Here is a 16,871-nt window from a genome sequence, read left to right on the forward strand (position 1 = left end):
AAAACTGAAGAGTTTGGTTTTTGCCTGTGAGAATGCTCTGTCACTGGTTTTTCCATGAAGTTAAATTTCAGCATTTTCCTTGTTAGGTACAAAGCTTAATAGCTGGGCACGTGAATGTTATTATAAATCTTCAATTACAGTAAAGTCCTTCTGGTTGCTTCACCATAATTGAGGAATATTTCACATAAAAAATTTTAGTGTTAGTACATTTTTATTCACTTGTGTCACAAGATAAGGGTCTTGTCTAGGTTAATTTCCACCAATTAGGTCAATTTTTACATAGTCATGCAACGATAGTATCTTTTTCTATGAAGAAATTTTCCAGCAGGTGAGAATATTTAAATACCTTTGTATATTATGTTTAAGCATCTTTATATTTTGGTCATCTGCCTCGGATAGTGCCATACTTCTCTAATAACTGAGATAATGAGAAGCCTGTGTGGAACTGTGGAAACTATAGCCACTAGGAACTAATTCTATATCCATGGATCAGCTATTCATTTCATGTGTTTTATGATCACACATACATACATGAGGTATTGACATCAATGCTCAGTGAAAGAAGCATTGCTTTTTTGGACCATGATGTGACTATTTGAATCTATTGACAAAATATATTGATTGAAAATTCATTTGATATGTTGAAATGTGGCTAATGTCTTAAATACCATATTATTTTGTTAAAGGAATCTAATTGGGAAAGTTAAGCTAGCAACATGAAAATTTTCCATTATATGCAATGTATATTTGGTTTTAATATATAGCCTAATTTGTTTTCCTTTTCTATTTGCTAAATAAGAAGAAAAACATGTCCCATATTACATGTATGATAAAGCAGTAGATTTTTAATCATAATCTTAGTTTATGGAATGTTATATTTTAACATATATTTTAATGATATATTATTAAAGGTGTACAATTACTTTCAGATATTTTTGATCACAGAGTTTAAAATTCTGGATCATGTCAAGTGTGTTAGAGTATGAAGGAACCAATGCCTGTTATGTTCTGGAAGCATAATATGGGTTTTTACTTATAAATCTAAAAATATCCCAGCAAACAGACTAGTAGATATATATGCTGAGGAAACTACCTAATCTACTGTCAATTAAATAGATTTGTAAAACTGTGACTATGAAATATAATATTATAGAGGTTTTTTGTTATCGCATTTTATCTTTTGAAAATGTCATGTTCTTAAGAAACTATGTTAAATCAATTTTTTTTTCTAGAAAAATGTTAACTGAGCAGTTTACATTGAAACCCTAATAATGGTATCTTTCAGTTTCTAAAGTATTCCATTTTTAATTACTTAAACTGTAGAGATAGTTTACAAGTTTACACATCCCATTTTTTACAAGTAAACATTAAATTGCCAAAAGAATTATCCTGTTGAAATCTAGTTGTGATGATGGAAGTGGAAAAAAGCACTGAACCTTACAGCAAGTAAGGTGTGAAAAAATAATAGAATTGGCTATAGATTACATTATTCCCTTGTCTTCTTAGCAGATGCATCTCTTGATTTACAGCTTCAACAATGACAGAACTCTGTGATCAGCTTGTGGTAACAAGAAGGAAACATGTGGAATGTTCATCACAGCTGGCTTCTAGAGACAACTCAAACTTTCTCTGCTCACATCCTTTCCACTGCCAGATCTATGTAAATGGAATCATCCCGTCTATGTTTGAGGTTTAGTAATTCTTCAGTTTTCCTCAGCAGTGAATAATCAGAAAGTCTTGGTTTGTATCTCAACCTGTCCCATTTTTCTCTTTAATTGGTTTGTCCTTCGCCGTCAGATCTAGAGACTTAGAGTAACAACGTGGTTCTTTTTCTTTTGAATTTTCTTTTCTTTTTTTACTAGGATCTGATCGGTGTTTGCTTTGGCTACCCCAGAAAACCTCCTGAGTCATCCCAGGGACCCATAGGAGAGTACACTTTCAGTATTTCTTCAATAAATGGAATCTTTATGAAGAGGATTTCAAAAGATTACTAACCTGACTTGTATTATCCCATTACTTTTCTTGTTGCTGTGGATGTTAGCTAACTACATTTCTCTGTTTTATAATTTTAGCCTTCTTTTCATTTCCTGAGCTCTCCCTGATGGTGGGTCCAACATTTTACTATAATTCTGCTTGCTTCTCGTCAAGATACATTCCATCACAGGTAAAATTACTACTCATATAATTCAATCACTATTTTCTAAGACATACAATTTTATTGTTTGCCCAGAAAAGGCTTTCCGGATTATAGGTATCCTTTTCTTTTTTTTCCTGGACTGTGTCTATAAATCTTTTCCAGTTGACAGAGATCTGCATATTTTGTTCTGATTCTATGTTCACAGTGAATCATTCAAGAACACTAATAATAGCTGTTATTTGTTGAGCCCGTAAGAGGTGCCAGCCAGTGTTCTTTACTTTGTTTTAATTAACAACAACTCTAAGAGGTAAGGGGTATTTTGCAGTTCTAAAGAGGATACAAGTAAGGGATAGAGAACTTTAGTAAATGGCCCAAAAGCTTATTAAAAATGGTGAAGCTGAGGTTGTAGCTGAAGCAGTGTGGCTCCAGTGTCCACATTATTCACCACATGCCGCACTTTCTCTCCAAAAATTCTTAGATCTTAGATAGGTACATACTGAGTGAGAAACTTATAGTCATTATTTGCTTACTGTACTTATGAAACCCCATGTCCCACAGACTACCATTTTTCATGTAACAGACATGAACTTGGAAATTTTTATTTATTTATAAATTTATAAAAGAAATTAAAAAAGTCAGCAGAATACCATAAAAAGAGGTGCACTAATCGTTTTGTAGATAGTTAACTAGAAAGGATTCTGAATTTCTCAACTTTAATCCCATTGTTTTCCAGTGAGTAAACTGAGACAGACTTCTAAATGCATTCAGAAAATGACTCAAATCCAAGCCTTCTTACTCTGAACTTGGAATTTCTCTTAGAGTATGCTTCTTTTTGGAATCTGAGTACTCTTCGTATCTAAATAGTATTATGAATAAAACCATGTCCCACTGTTCTGTATGTCTTTCTACAGTGTCTACTTTCTCCTCTTTCACCACCTAGCTCATCCCAATAATTCAGAAAATAATACTCACTGCTTATTTGGTAGTTGATGATAGTCATGAATTAGTTCACTTGAGTTCAAAATTAATTGGTGATAATTTGAATATTGTCTGTAAGTGTTGTAAAATTGGTGTATAGGTAAGGATAAAATGGAGAGAAACATGGCTCCTTATTTATCAGGTAAACAGAGAGTCAGACCAAATAATTGCTGAAGTTAACATGTGATAAATAATATCATAGCATTTATACAGTTTAGAGTCCTATCGTTTGACATTTAATGAAAGACTAATTAAGACTGAACATCCTTTGAGGCATGAGAGAATGAAGGTCTAACAGTAGAAGGCGAGAGCACTGAGTGACATATTTTATAAGATGTTATTCTTGGTGCTACATAGATCATATCATAAATACCACAAGTACAAACACAAAGGACTTCAATCTATTTCAACTTATTTATTTAGTGTTTATTACTACCATCAGAGAGTAAGTTTCTTGAGACCAAGAACCCATTGCCTATTCATCACAGCTGACTTCTGTGCCAAGAAAAAAGTTTTAAATAAGAAGTTATGAAATGTATGAATGGCTGTTGGGACTTTAACTATTCTTCTGCGTAGACTATTCACTAACTCTAAGAGGTAGAAGCGTTGAACTTTTGGCTTAAATTAAAATATTTGAGGAGAAATAGAATCTTTTTTTTTTTTTTTTTTTTGAGATGGAGTCTCGCTGTGTCCCCCTGGCTGGAGTGCAGTGGCTGGATCTCAGTTCACTGCAAGCTCCGCCTCCCGGGTTCACGCCATTCTCCTGCCTCAGCCTCCGAGTAGCTGGGACTACAGGCGCCCGCCACCACCCCCGGCTAGTTTTTTGTATTTTTAGTAGAGACGGGGTTTCACCGTGTTAGCCAGGATGGTCTCGATCTCCTGACCTCGTGATCCACCCGTCTCAGCCTCCCAAAGTGCTGGGATTACAGGTTTGAGCCACCGCACCCGGCCGAGAAATAGAATCCTTAAGGGAAGATGGGCTCTTTGTGTGAGGAACTCAACAGAGACTTACCAAATGTTTATTGTGTGTAAATCACTATTGAGGATACAACAACGAAGATGTGCTCTGTGACACAAAGGATGTGATCATATTCCTGTTCACTGTTTCATTACAGGTCCTGTTCTCCTGAGCTCTCACCTCTGATATAAGCCTGGAAGAAGAGTAAATGAGACAGAATAACACTATTACAGAATTTGTCCTACTTGGCTTTTCTCAGGATCCTGGTGTGCAAAAGGCATTATTTGTCACATTTTTACTCACATACTTCATGACAATGGTGGGGAACCTACTCATTGTGGTGACTATTATTTCCAGCCCTTCCTTGGGCTCCCCAATGTACTTCCTCCTTGCCTGCCTGTCACTTATAGATGCTGTATATTCCACTACCATTTCTCCTAAGTTGATTGTGGACTTATTCTGTGACAAAAAGACTATTTCCTTCCCAGCTTGCATGGGCCAGCTATTTATAGGCCACTTGTTTGGTGGTGCTGAGATCTTCCTTCTGGTGGTGATGGCCTATGATTGCTATGTGGCCATCTGTAAGCCACTGCACTATTTGACCATCATGAATCGACAGGTTTGCATCCTTCTGTTGATGGCGGCTGTGGCTGGAGGTTTTGTGCATTCTGTGTTTCAAATTGTTGTTGTGTACAGTCTCCCTTTCTGTAGCCCCAATGTCATTGACCACTTTGTCTGTGATATGTACCCATTATTGGAACTGGCGTGCACTGACACCTACTTTATAGGCCTCACTGTTGTTGTCAATGGTGGAGCAATGTGTATGGCCATCTTCATCATTCTATTAATATCCTATGGAATCATCCTAAACTCTCTTAAAACTTACAGTCAGGAAGGGAGGCGTAAAGCCCTGTCTACCTGCAGCTCCCACATCACCGTGGTTGTCCTCTTTTTTGTTCCCTGTATTTTCATGTATGTTAGACCTGTTTCAACCTTTCCTATTGATAAACTCATGACTGTTTTTTATACAGTTATCACACCCATGTTGAATCCTTTAATATACACGCTGAGAAATTCAGAGATGAGAAATGCTATAGAAAAACTCTTGGGTAAAAAGTTAACTATATTTAGAATAAGAGTGTCCCTCCTCGTGTAGATAAGGAGGTATGTAGTCAAGGTCTTCCCAGTCAAGTTTTCAGATTTCTAAGGGCATGTCAAGCATCGCAAAGTGGAAAGACAGGATTTAGATGCTCACAGCTCAATTAGGAAATCATCCCATCGTGGCATTTGTTTGAAGTTCAATATCTCAACGTCTATATCCAGGCTGAGTGTGGATGGAGCTGCTTGTTTGTGGGTCCTATTGTGCACGATTCAAATGATAATTTTCCTATTTACAAATCTTTGAGACCCGGTATTTCTTCCACATACTCAGCACACAATGGAGAAATGTAGGAATAGGTAATAAAATGGAGGCTGCTGTTGAGAAGGGAAGGCTATGGTGCTTCCTTCAGTGTAATTTATTTAAAGTCTTTGTGGAATATACAAGCACTATATTCACAAATATCTGTGAAACGGGCCTTGCTCAGACTTCAGCTGAAACTCTACATGCAGTCAGATAATACTCTTAGGAATCTTAGAATTATGTTTGTCTAGTTTAATGTATTCATGAGACATACCGTTAAATTTTCCCGTGGTCTTTCCAAGTGTCTTAACTTCCACACCTTTGAAATGACATTTATTTTAATGACCTTTCTACTTTTAGAGTACTTAGCTCTTTGCAGAGACTGGAAAGGGGAATGAGTTTTATGTGTGAAGCTAGTAATTTCTGGTTCTTTTATGTTTCTTGTAATTTCTGTCTGAAAATGTAACAGTTAATCTTTTAAGCAATGTGTTTTTTAAAAATCTGTGCCTTTTTATGTAACACACTGCTGCAATTTTCAATATTCTCCTTGGAAATTTTAGCGAAATCCACCTATTCACTTAAGTACATTTTTCATTTTCTACCTTCCTATAGGTGACAGAATTACTAAATTTTTTCAGTCCTGGATGGCAACTCACTTTTGTCACAGCTTCTAGAATAGTTACTTCTGTCTTTTAAGCATTCACTTATAATATCCTGGTGGCTGCTATTTTGGGGCACTAAAACCAGTGTCATACACTTTAAATTGTTGTTGTGGAAATACCACACTTTGAGGTCCTGTCTTCATGTAAGGTTCAGAGCCCCACAGTTATTATGAGTTATAATAACCACCATATTCTTTTATCTCAAAATTTTGTGAGCCAGGAATTCAGGCAGTTGTTGGCAGGGTATTTCTTCTGTTTTGTGTGGCAAGGACTGGAGTCACTCTCTTATTCACCTGATAACTAAGTATTCTGTAAAATGCAGGATAACTTAATTCACATTTATAGTATATTGGAAGGGATAACCCTTAAGAGATGTTCTGGGTCCCTCTTCCTGTCCTTTTAGATGAAGGACATCAAGATCACTCCATAGAATAGTAAGGCTTTTCACATGTTGCTCAGAGATCCTAGCGGTAGAAAGTAGATGGGTCTGGCAGGTTAAGTGCTATGTCCAGAACTGGCACAATGTCACTTGCATCATATTCTATTCAACCGAGTGGTCACATGACCACACCAGATTTGAGGTTTTACAGAAATAGAAGATACCCCTTGGTTGGGAACTGGCAAAGTCACTTTGCAGAGCAGCATGTAGAACAATTGTCTATATCTCAAAAGAGCATATTGGAGTTTTATTCATTTTAAGTTGGATCTATGAATCAACTTGTACTAACATTAACAATATTGTGTGTTCTAGCTGCTGAACACAATATATCTGTTAGGTATTTTTAAAGTTTATTTTTGAAGAGTTTTGTAGTTTTTATTAATGTAGGGATCTTCCTTATCTATTCCTAAGTGTTTGTGTTTTCAGATTTCATCACAGGTTTTTAATTTTTAAAAAAGTTGATAGTTTATATAAAGGAATTGAATTTTTTATTTGACACTTGAGTCCTATAAATTTGCTAAATTATTTCTCATTCCTACAAAGTTACGTCTGTAGATTCTTTAGGGTTTTCTGAAACACTATCATGTTTTCTACAAGTAAGGATAGCTCATTACTTGGAAAGATATTGGAGTGTTTCAGTTCCCTTTGTGTCATTTTTAGAAGGTAGTCCTTTCCCTACATTCTACCTAATTCATCTAAGCTGTCCAGTTAATTGAAATAATGTATTTCATAACAACGCTTTTCTAACCTTTTAAAGTCTAAAGGATCTATGGGATGATTATTTGTTTTATTATTTCTGATGTTGGTTATTTGAATTTCCCTTTGTTCTCTCTTGCCAGCAGTTTATTAATTTCATTATTAAAGTACCAATTTTTGGCTATTTTTCTCTATTTTATGTTTTCCATTTTATTGGTTTTTGATTTTGTACTTATATTCTTTTGTTTTCTTACCTTGGCTTGTATTTACTCTTCTTCTTCTAGTTTCGTAAGGTGAAGGATAAGATGGCTGCTTTTAAACATTTATTTTAAATGTAAGCATTTATAGCTATCCATTTTTCTTTAAGTAGTGTTTTGATTACACCTCACACATTTTGATATGTTTCTGTTATTGCTTAGTTCTAAATAATTGCAAATTTCCATTATACCTTTTGCTTGATTCATAAGTTTACTAAATATTTATTGGCATGTTTCCCAGTATTTGAAGTCTATTCTAGATATATTTATGAGTTATGTATTTATTAATAGCAAATTATTTCAAAACTTAGTGATTCAAACAGTATGTACTCCTTCTCAATTTCTGTAGGTCAGGAAACTAAGAATGGTTTGGCAGGTTTTCATGCTTCAGAGTCTCTCACAGAGCTGTAATCAAGGTGCTTTTAGGGCTACTATCTCATACGAAGGCTTGGCTGAGGAAGGATCCACTTCCACACTGGGTGTTGGTATTAGTAGTTATTTGAATTCATAGAGAATTCACATAACTGGAAGGGACATAGAGAATTAGGTATTATTTTCATATATTAATTCTTCGTCTTGGAGTCATAATTTGAACCACAGTATCTTTGATCATATCTGATCGTTCTCTAGAAATAAACATAGGTTTGTGCATGTTTTACCACTTACTAGTAAGAGATCACAGTGCCTTTAGACATGCTCTTCAAGTGTTAGCAATAATATATATTACATTGAGGGTGGATGAATTGAAAATATGTTAGGTAAGTTGAAAATGACCAATTTTCAGTGGAGCCCATTATGTGATAAAGACTTGAGCTGGTTCAGATAGGTGTTTATGGGACTCTTTATCTAAGGATCTTATAGCAGAAAAATCCAATATTTAATTAACTTATGATGAGATGAAGGTGTTCCATGGAGCCAATGGTAAGCCAAGTCATGGAAATAAAATGGAAGCCCTTAAGCACTGCTCCCTTGTTGGCAAATAAAAATTTCTTTATTGTAGAATCAGTTATTAAATTGATATTGGAATAAAATTTAAAAATTGAATGAATGGAGTGCAGATCATTATGATTTTGTCTGACACAGTTTCAGGCCTTGATCAAAAGCCTGTACTCTAAAACTGCAGCACTATGATTGCCTGTCTTTCCAAGAATCAGAATGTCAACTTCCATTCTTAGGCTCTCTGCCTCTCAGCCTCAGGGCTTCTTTGGTATGGACTTTGTAACAGGAAGGGTAAGGCCCTCCCTACCAGGAATATTTTTAGAGAAGAAAACCTGGGACTGGTTCTCCTTTCATTCTGGCTGAAATATTACTTGCCTCACCTAAGTATTTCATAATGTGAAATCATATTTTATTATTTAATTTACTTTTGAGTTTTTCTTCTCATATTACAGGCTTTTGACATTATTTGGCACTTAGCTACTTTTGCTTAGCAAGAGCCAAGTGTTTTTCCTCTAGGGATTTTCTAAGAATAAAAATTTTCAGAGAGATTAGTTCATTTGAATTTGTTTCAAATATTCTAATTAACAAATCTATAATGACCTTACTGTCTTGTTTATTTAAAATATTGTTGATGTAAAAGTCATAGACTCTGCCTACAAACATAAATGGATGAATTATTTTCCTGATAGAATAGCCCAGAAGATATTTAGAAAGTGATTATTATTTGCCCAAGATAGAGTATGTCTTTGGTTGGTATCTAGTCCTCTAGGTGTAATGTTTTCTTATCATATCCACCATTGCTTGTAAAAATGTGGGAAAGGTCTAAATATCCTGGGATGATATTGGGGAGATATAGAGACATGCTTTCACTTAGGAGAGAAGTGGTCTTAGGCATATGTTAGTTGAATGACTGAAAGAGTGAAGAGTTTGGCTTCTGCCTGTGGGAAAGTACTGTCATTGGTTTTTCCATGAAGTTAAATCTCACCGTTTTTCCTGATAGGTACAAAGTTTAGTAGCTGGACCCCTGAACGTTATTCTAAATCCTCAATCATAGTAAAGTACTTCTGGTTTCTTCACCATAATTGAGAAAACTTTCAAGTAACAAATTTTAGTGTTGATACTTGTGCCAATAAATAATGGGCTCATCTTGGTTAATTTCTAGTATGTCAATTTTTATATAGTCATGCAAACTTAGGATCTTTGTTTTTTATGAAGAAAATTTTCAGCAGGTGAGAACATTCAACTACCTTTGTAGAATAAAAATTAACATTATGTTTAAACATCTTTATATTTTGGTCATCTGCTTTGGGCAGTGCCATACTTCTTTGAAGACTGAGATAATGAGAAGCCTGTGTGGAACTATGGAAACGGTAGCCACTAGGAGCTAATTCAAAATCCATTGATCAGCCATCTATATTCATGTGTTTTATGATCACACATAGATGCATGAGGTATCTACAGTAACCATCAATGAAAGAAGCATTGCTTTTCTGGACCAAAATATGAGTATTTGAAACTGTTGACGAGATATTCATTAAAAATTTATTTGATAAGTTGAAAGGTAGCTAATGTCTTAAATACCATACGATTTTGTTGGATAAATTCTAATTGGGAAAATTAAGCTTAGTATGTACAAATACTAAAACACAAGATAGATAACAAAATTAACCAAAAAATTGAAAAACTAAAATATATAATAAATTAAAAACTCAGTGATTGGATTTAATGCCAAATTAGATGAAAAATTAGAGAATTTGCAAATTGTGAGAAATATTAGAAGAAAATACGCAGAACAAAGCAGAGAGAAGAAAAAGCAAATGAAGAAAATAGTATAAAAGAGATATAAAAACACAACACAAAACTCGGAGACACTTTTAATTTAATTAAAACTCCAGAAAAAGAAAAAATTCAGGTAGGCAAAATATTTGAAGAGAGATAACTGAAAATTCTCTAAAATTACTGAAAGAATAAAGTTATGAATTTATTAGATGTTAAAAATTTCATGAAAAATGAATTTTAAAAAGAATAGTTTGTTTTAAAAGGGTAAACAGAAAAGCGACAGCAGAATAACAGCAACATAAAGACAAAAATTTTAAGAACATATTGCATTCAAGAAAATAATAATAAGGCCAAGCGTGGCGCCTCATGCCTGTAATCCCAGCATATTGGGAGGCCAAGGCAGGTGGTTCACTTGAGGCCAGACGTTATCGGTACATTTTTGTTTACTTGTCTCACAAATAAGGGTCTTGTCCAGGTTAATTTCCTCTCATTATGTCAATTTTTATATAGTCATACAAAGATAGTGTTTTGTTTTCCTATGAAGAAATTTTCCAGCGGGTAAGAATATTTAATAACCTTTCTACAATATGTTTAAGCTTCTTTATATTTTGGTCATCTGCTTTGGATAGTGCCATACTTCTCTATTGAGTAATAATGAGAAGCCTGTGTGGGGCTGTGGAAACTGTAGCCTCTAGGAAGTATTTCTGTGTCCATGGATCAGCTGTTTTATCAGTGTGTTTTATGATCACACATACATATCTGAGGCATCTACATTAACGTTTAGTGAAAGAAGCATTGGTTTTCTGGACCACGATGTGAGTATTTGAAACCACTGACAAAAGATATTTATTGAAAATTCATGTGATATGTTGAATGTAGCTAATGTCTTAAATACCACACGATTTTGCTGAAGAAATTCTAATTGGAAAAGTTAAGTTAGCAAACATAAAAAATTCTCAGAATATGCAATATATATTTGGTTTTAATATATAGCCTAATTTGTTTTCCTTTTCTATTTGCCATATAAGAAGAAAAACAGGTTTCATATACATGTATATAAACCAATTGTTTTATAATCATAATATTTGTCTATGGGATATTATATTTTATATGATACATTAGTAAAGGTGTACAATTACTTTCAGGTATATTTGATTAGAGAGTTTAAAATTGCAGATCATGTCAGATGTATTAGAGTGTTAAGGAACCAATGACTCTTAAATTCTGGAGCATATTATAGGTTTTTGTTTATGTATCTAAAAATAATCTCAGCAAACATACTAGTAGGTATATAGGCTCAGGAAAGTATATGGTCTACTGTTATTTAAATAGATTTATAAAACTGTGACTGTGAAATATAATAATATGGAGATTTTTATGTTTTTATGACATTTTATCATTTGAAAATGTTGTGTCTTTAGGAAATGGTTAAATCGTTTTTTTCTAGAAAAATGTTAACTTAGCAGTTTACATTGAAAGTCTAGTAATGCTATCTTTCAGTTTCAAGGTATTATATTTTAAATACTTAAATTATAGAAGACAGTTTATATACCTATTTTTTACAAGTAAACAAATTGCCAAAAGAATTATCCTGTTGAATTTCAACTATCTATTGAAATAGTTTTGATGATTAAAGGAGGAAAAGGCACTAAACCTTGCAGCAAATAATGTGTGAATAAATAACAGAATTCTCTATAGACTACATTATTCCCTTGCGTTCTTCAGCGGGTGTCTCTCTATCAGTCTATAGCTTCAAGAGTGACGGAACTCTGGAATCAGCTGGAACTGGTAATGTGAATGAGACGTGGATTTTTCATCACAGCTGGATTCTAGAGGCAGCTCAAACTCTCTCTGTACATGTCCTCTGCCACTGCCAGATCTATGTAAATGGAATAATCCTGTCTACATTTGAGGTTTAGTAATCTTGCCGTTTTGCTCAGCGGTGAGTACTCAGAAAGTTTGGGTTTGTATCTGTACTTGTCTCATTGTTCTCTGTAATATAAGTTTGTCTTTAACTGTCAGATCTAGAGACTTTGAAGAACAATGTTTTTTTTTTTCTTTTAAATTTTGTTTTCTTTTTTTTTTTTTTTAACTAGGATCCTGTCTGTGTTTGTTATGGCTACCCCCAAAAGCCTCCTGAGTCACCCCAGCAAGCCACAGGAGGTACACTTCCAGTATTTCGTCACTAAAAGGAATCTTTCTGAAGCAGATTTTAAAGAATACTAGCCTCACTTAATTATCTCGTTAATCTTCTTATAGCTTGTGAATACTCATTTAGTAACTAAAATTTCTCTGATTTCTGATTTTAGCCGCCTTTTCATTTCCTGAACTCTCCCCGATGGTGGGTTTAACTTTTTCACTATAATTCTGTGCTTCTCATCAAGATATATTTCATCACAGGTAAAATTACTATGCATGTTATTAAATCATTATCTTCTAAGGCATGCAATTTTATTCTGTGCACCCAAAAGGCTTTCCTGAATTATAGGTATCTTATCCTTTTTTTTTTTTTCCTGAACTATCTCTATACATCTTTTCAAGTTGACAAAGATCTGCATGATCTGTTTTGATTTTATGTTCACAGTGAAGCTATCATTTTTGAGCCCTTCCCAGGTGCCTGCCAGTATTTTAGGAACTTTACTTAGTTTTAATAAAACAACAACTGTAAGAGGTAAGGACTATTGGGGTCCCCCTTATAAAATGATGAAAGTAAGGAACAGAGAGCTTTAGTAAATGACCCAAAATCTCTATTTGGAAAAAAAAATAGTGAAGTTGCAGTTGTAGCTGAAGCAGTGTGGCTCCAGTGTCCACATTATTCACCATATGCTACATTTTCTCTCTAAGAATGTCTCAGATCTTATAGGTACATACTCGGTGATAGACTTATAGTCACTATTTACTGTAATCATGAAATCCCATTTCCCACTGACTACCATTTTTCAGTAAGGGTCATGAGCTTGGAAATTTTTATTTAATTATAAATTTATAAAAAATGAAAAAAATGTTAGCAGAATACCATAAAGGAGAGGTACACTCATAGTTCTGCAGATAGTTGACTAGAAAGGAGTCTGAATTTCTCAAATGTAATCCTATTGTTTTCCAGTGAGCAAACTGAGATAAGACTTGTAAATGCGTTCAGAAAATGACCCAAATCCATGCCTTTTTACACTGAACATGGAATTTCTACTAGAACATGCTTCATTTTGGAATCTGGTAACTAAGATTCTTCTTTTTGCCTACTCTTGGTATCTAAGTAGTGTTATGAATAAAACTGCATCCCGCTGTTCTGTACCTTTTTCTACAGTGTCTATTTTCTCCTCTCTCTCTACCTAGTTAATCTCAAGAATTCAGAAGAAAAAAACTCATGGCATATTTGGTAGTTGGTGATAGCCATGAGTTAGTTCACTTGAGTTCAAATTAACTGCTGAAAATTTGAATATTGTATGTAAATATGGTAAAAATTGGAATATAAGCAAGGATAAAATGGAGAGAATCACAGCTCCTTATAAGGTGGACAGAAAGTCAGACTAAGTAATTGCTAAAGGGAACAATGTAATAAAAATATAATCGTTATTTATACAGTTCAGAGTCCTGTCTTTTGGCATGTAATGAAAGACTAATGAATACTGAACATCCTTCGAGGCATGAAGGAATGGAGTCTAATAGTGGAAGGCCAGAGTACTGAGTGAGATATTTCAGAAAATGTTATTCTTGGTGCGACCCAGATCATACTATAAAGATACCAGAAATACAAACACCAAGGGCTAAAGCTATGTCAATTTATTTATATAGAGTTTATTACAGCTACCAATCAATTTATTTTATATAGAGTTTATTACCGCTACCAAAGAGTAAGGTTTTCGAGACCAAGAACCCATTGCCTATTCATCACAGCTGACTTCTATGCCAAGAAAAATGCTTTAAATAAGAAGTTATGTAATATATGAATGGCTATTGGAGCTTTAACACTCCTTCTGTATGGAATATTCCCTAAAACATAGAGGTAGAATCCTTTACCTGTGGCTGAAAATAAAATCTTTGAGGAGAAATAGAGTCATCAAGGGAAGATGGGCTCTTTGAATGAGAAATTCAGTAGAGACTTACTCAATGTTTATTGTGTTTTAATCACTATTCAGGATACAACAGTGAAGATGTGCTCTGTGACACAATGGATGTGATCATATTCCTGTTCATTATTCCATTACAGGTCCTGTTCTCCTGAGCTCTAACCTCTGATACACCTTCTGAAAAAGAGTAAATGAGACAGAATAACAGTATTACAGAATTTGTCCTCCTGGGCTTCTCTCAGGATCCTGATGTGCAAAATGCATTATTCGTCATGTTTTTACTCACATATATTGTGACCATGGTGGGGAACCTGCTCATTGTGGTGACTATTACTGCCAGCCCTTCCTTGGGCTCCCCAATGTACTTCTTCCTTGCCTGCCTGTCATTTATAGATGCTGTGTATTCCACCACCATTTCTCCCGTATTGATTGTAGACTTACTCTGTGATATAAAGACTATTTCCTTCTCAGCTTGCGTGGGCCAGCTATTTATAGGCCACTTGTGTGGTGGTGCTGAGATCTTCCTTCTGGTGGTGATGGCCTATGATCGCTATGTGGCCATCTGTAAGCCACTGCACTATTTGACCATCATGAATCGACAGGTTTGCATCCTTGTCTTGGTGTTGGCTGTGACTGGAGGTTTTGTGCATTCTGTGTTTCAAACTGTTGTTGTGTACACTCTCCCCTTCTGTGGCCCCAATGTCATTGACCACTTTTACTGTGACGTTTACCCGTTATTGGAACTGGCGTGCACTGACACCTACTTTATAGGCCTCGCTGTTGTTTTCAATGGTGGAGCAATGTGTATGGTCATCTTCACCCTTCTACTAATCTCCTATGGGGTCATCCTAAACTCCCTTAAAACCTACAGTCAGGAAGGGAGGGGTAAAGCCCTGTCTACCTGCAGCTCCCACATTACCGTGGTTGTCCTGTTTTTTGTTCCCTGTATTTTCATATATGTGAGACCTGTTTCAAACTTTTCTATTGATAAATTCATGACTATATTTTTTACAGTTATTGCACCCATTTTGAACCCTTTTATATACACGTTGAAAAATTCAGAGATGAGAAATGCTATAGAAAAACTCTTGTGTAAAAGTTAACAATATTTAGAATAAGAGTGTCCATTCTCTTATAGATAAGGAGGTATGTAGACAAGGTCTTCCCAGTGAAATGTTCAGACTTCTAAGGATAATTCAAGGATCCCAAAGTGGGAAGGCAGGACTGAGATGCTCCCAGCTCAATTAAGAAGTCATCCCATCATGGCATCTGTTTAAAGTTCAAGATCTCACCTCTATATCCAGACTGAGAGTGGATGGAGCTGCTAGGGTTCAGGTCCTATTGTGCACATTTTAAATTATGGTTTTTCTCTATTATACATCTATTGAGTCAGGATATATCGATTGAGTCAGAATGGAGAAAGGGAGGCACAGGTAATTAAAATAGATGCTCCTGTTCAAAAGGGAAGGCTACGGTGATTCCCTCTGAGTAATTTATTTAAAGGCCTGGGGAATATACAAGCACCATATTCACAAATGTCTTTGAAACTGGCCCTTCTCAGGTTTGAGCTGAAACTCTATTTGCCATCAGAAAATACTCTTAAGAATCTTAGAATCATGTTCGTACAGTTTAAAGTACTTTTGAGACACACCATTAAATTTTTCTGAAGTCTTTTCAACGTGTCTTAACATCCACAACTTTGAAATGACTTTTATTTTGATGACCTTTCTTACTTTTAGAGTGCTTAGCTCTTTGCAGAGACTGGAAAGGGAAACGATTTTTATCTCTGAAACCATCAAGTTCTGGCTCTTTTATGTTTCTTGTAAATTCTGTCTGAAAATGTAACAGTTAATCTTTTAAGTAATACATATATATTTTAAAAATCTATGACTTATAAGGTACAGTAGTGCTATAAGAAACAGCTGTAACTTTCAATATTCTATTTGGAAATTTTAGCCAAATCCACCTATTAAGTACATTTTTTATTTTCTGCCTTATTATAGGTGACAGAATTACTAAATTTTTTCAGCACTGGATAGTGACTTTTTTATAGCCTGCAGAACAGTTACATCTGTGTTTTCAGCCTTTACTTATAATATCCTGGAGGCCCCTATTTTCGTATACTAAAGCCAGTGCCATACACTTTCAATTGTTGTTATGGAAGCACTACACCTTGACTTGCCACTTTTTATTCTGGTTCTTTCCTCGTGTATGGTGCAGGACTCCACATTTTGTGATTTCATACAACCATCATTTTATTTTATCTCAAAATTTTGTGAATCAGGAATTCAGACAGTAGTTGGCTGGGTATTTCTTCTGTTTTGTTTGGCAAGGACTGAAGTCACTGTCTTATTCAACTGATAACTAAGATTTATGTAAATGCAGGATAACTCAATTCATATTTGTAGCCTATTGGAAGGGATCACAGTAAGAGATGCGCTGGATCCCTCTTCCTTTCTCTTTAGATAAAGGAACACAAGATCACTCCAGAGAATAGTCCAGCTTTTTACATGGTGGTCAGATATCCCATTGGTAGAAAGTAGTTGGGTCCAGCCAG

General features: G+C 34.9%; 2 protein-coding genes across 3 annotated transcripts; both read left to right on the forward strand.

Annotated features, from left to right (window-relative positions):
* The first annotated feature begins 4,234 nt into the window (after nt 1–4,234).
* On the forward strand, nt 4,235–5,339 carry LOC105536099 (olfactory receptor 4A5-like). 2 transcript variants are annotated; one of them, XM_011975372.1, is made up of 2 exons: nt 4,282–5,182; nt 5,293–5,339. In XM_011975372.1, the coding sequence occupies exons 1-2, from the start codon at nt 4,282–4,284 to the stop codon at nt 5,337–5,339; spliced, it is 948 nt and encodes a 315-aa protein (XP_011830762.1). The 2 variants fall into 2 exon arrangements, with proteins under 2 accessions (XP_011830761.1, XP_011830762.1); XM_011975371.1 differs by having other exon boundaries at nt 4,235–5,293.
* A 9,166-nt stretch (nt 5,340–14,505) lies between these two features.
* LOC105536100 (putative olfactory receptor 4A8) lies at nt 14,506–15,562 on the forward strand. Its single transcript, XM_011975373.1, is given in 2 exon segments — nt 14,506–15,406; nt 15,516–15,562. Coding segments are annotated over 2 exon segments (948 nt in total).
* Nucleotides 15,563–16,871: the final 1,309 nt, after the last annotated feature.

This window comes from Mandrillus leucophaeus, unplaced genomic scaffold (genome assembly GCF_000951045.1).
Source record: "Mandrillus leucophaeus isolate KB7577 unplaced genomic scaffold, Mleu.le_1.0 Scaffold1540, whole genome shotgun sequence".
Classification (NCBI taxonomy): domain Eukaryota; kingdom Metazoa; phylum Chordata; class Mammalia; order Primates; family Cercopithecidae; genus Mandrillus; species Mandrillus leucophaeus.

What these genes read in the sequence shown, in the direction of transcription:
- LOC105536099 (XM_011975371.1), top strand. Translation starts at nt 4,282, where the DNA reads ATGAGACAGAATAACACTATTACAGAATTTGTCCTACTTGGCTTTTCT.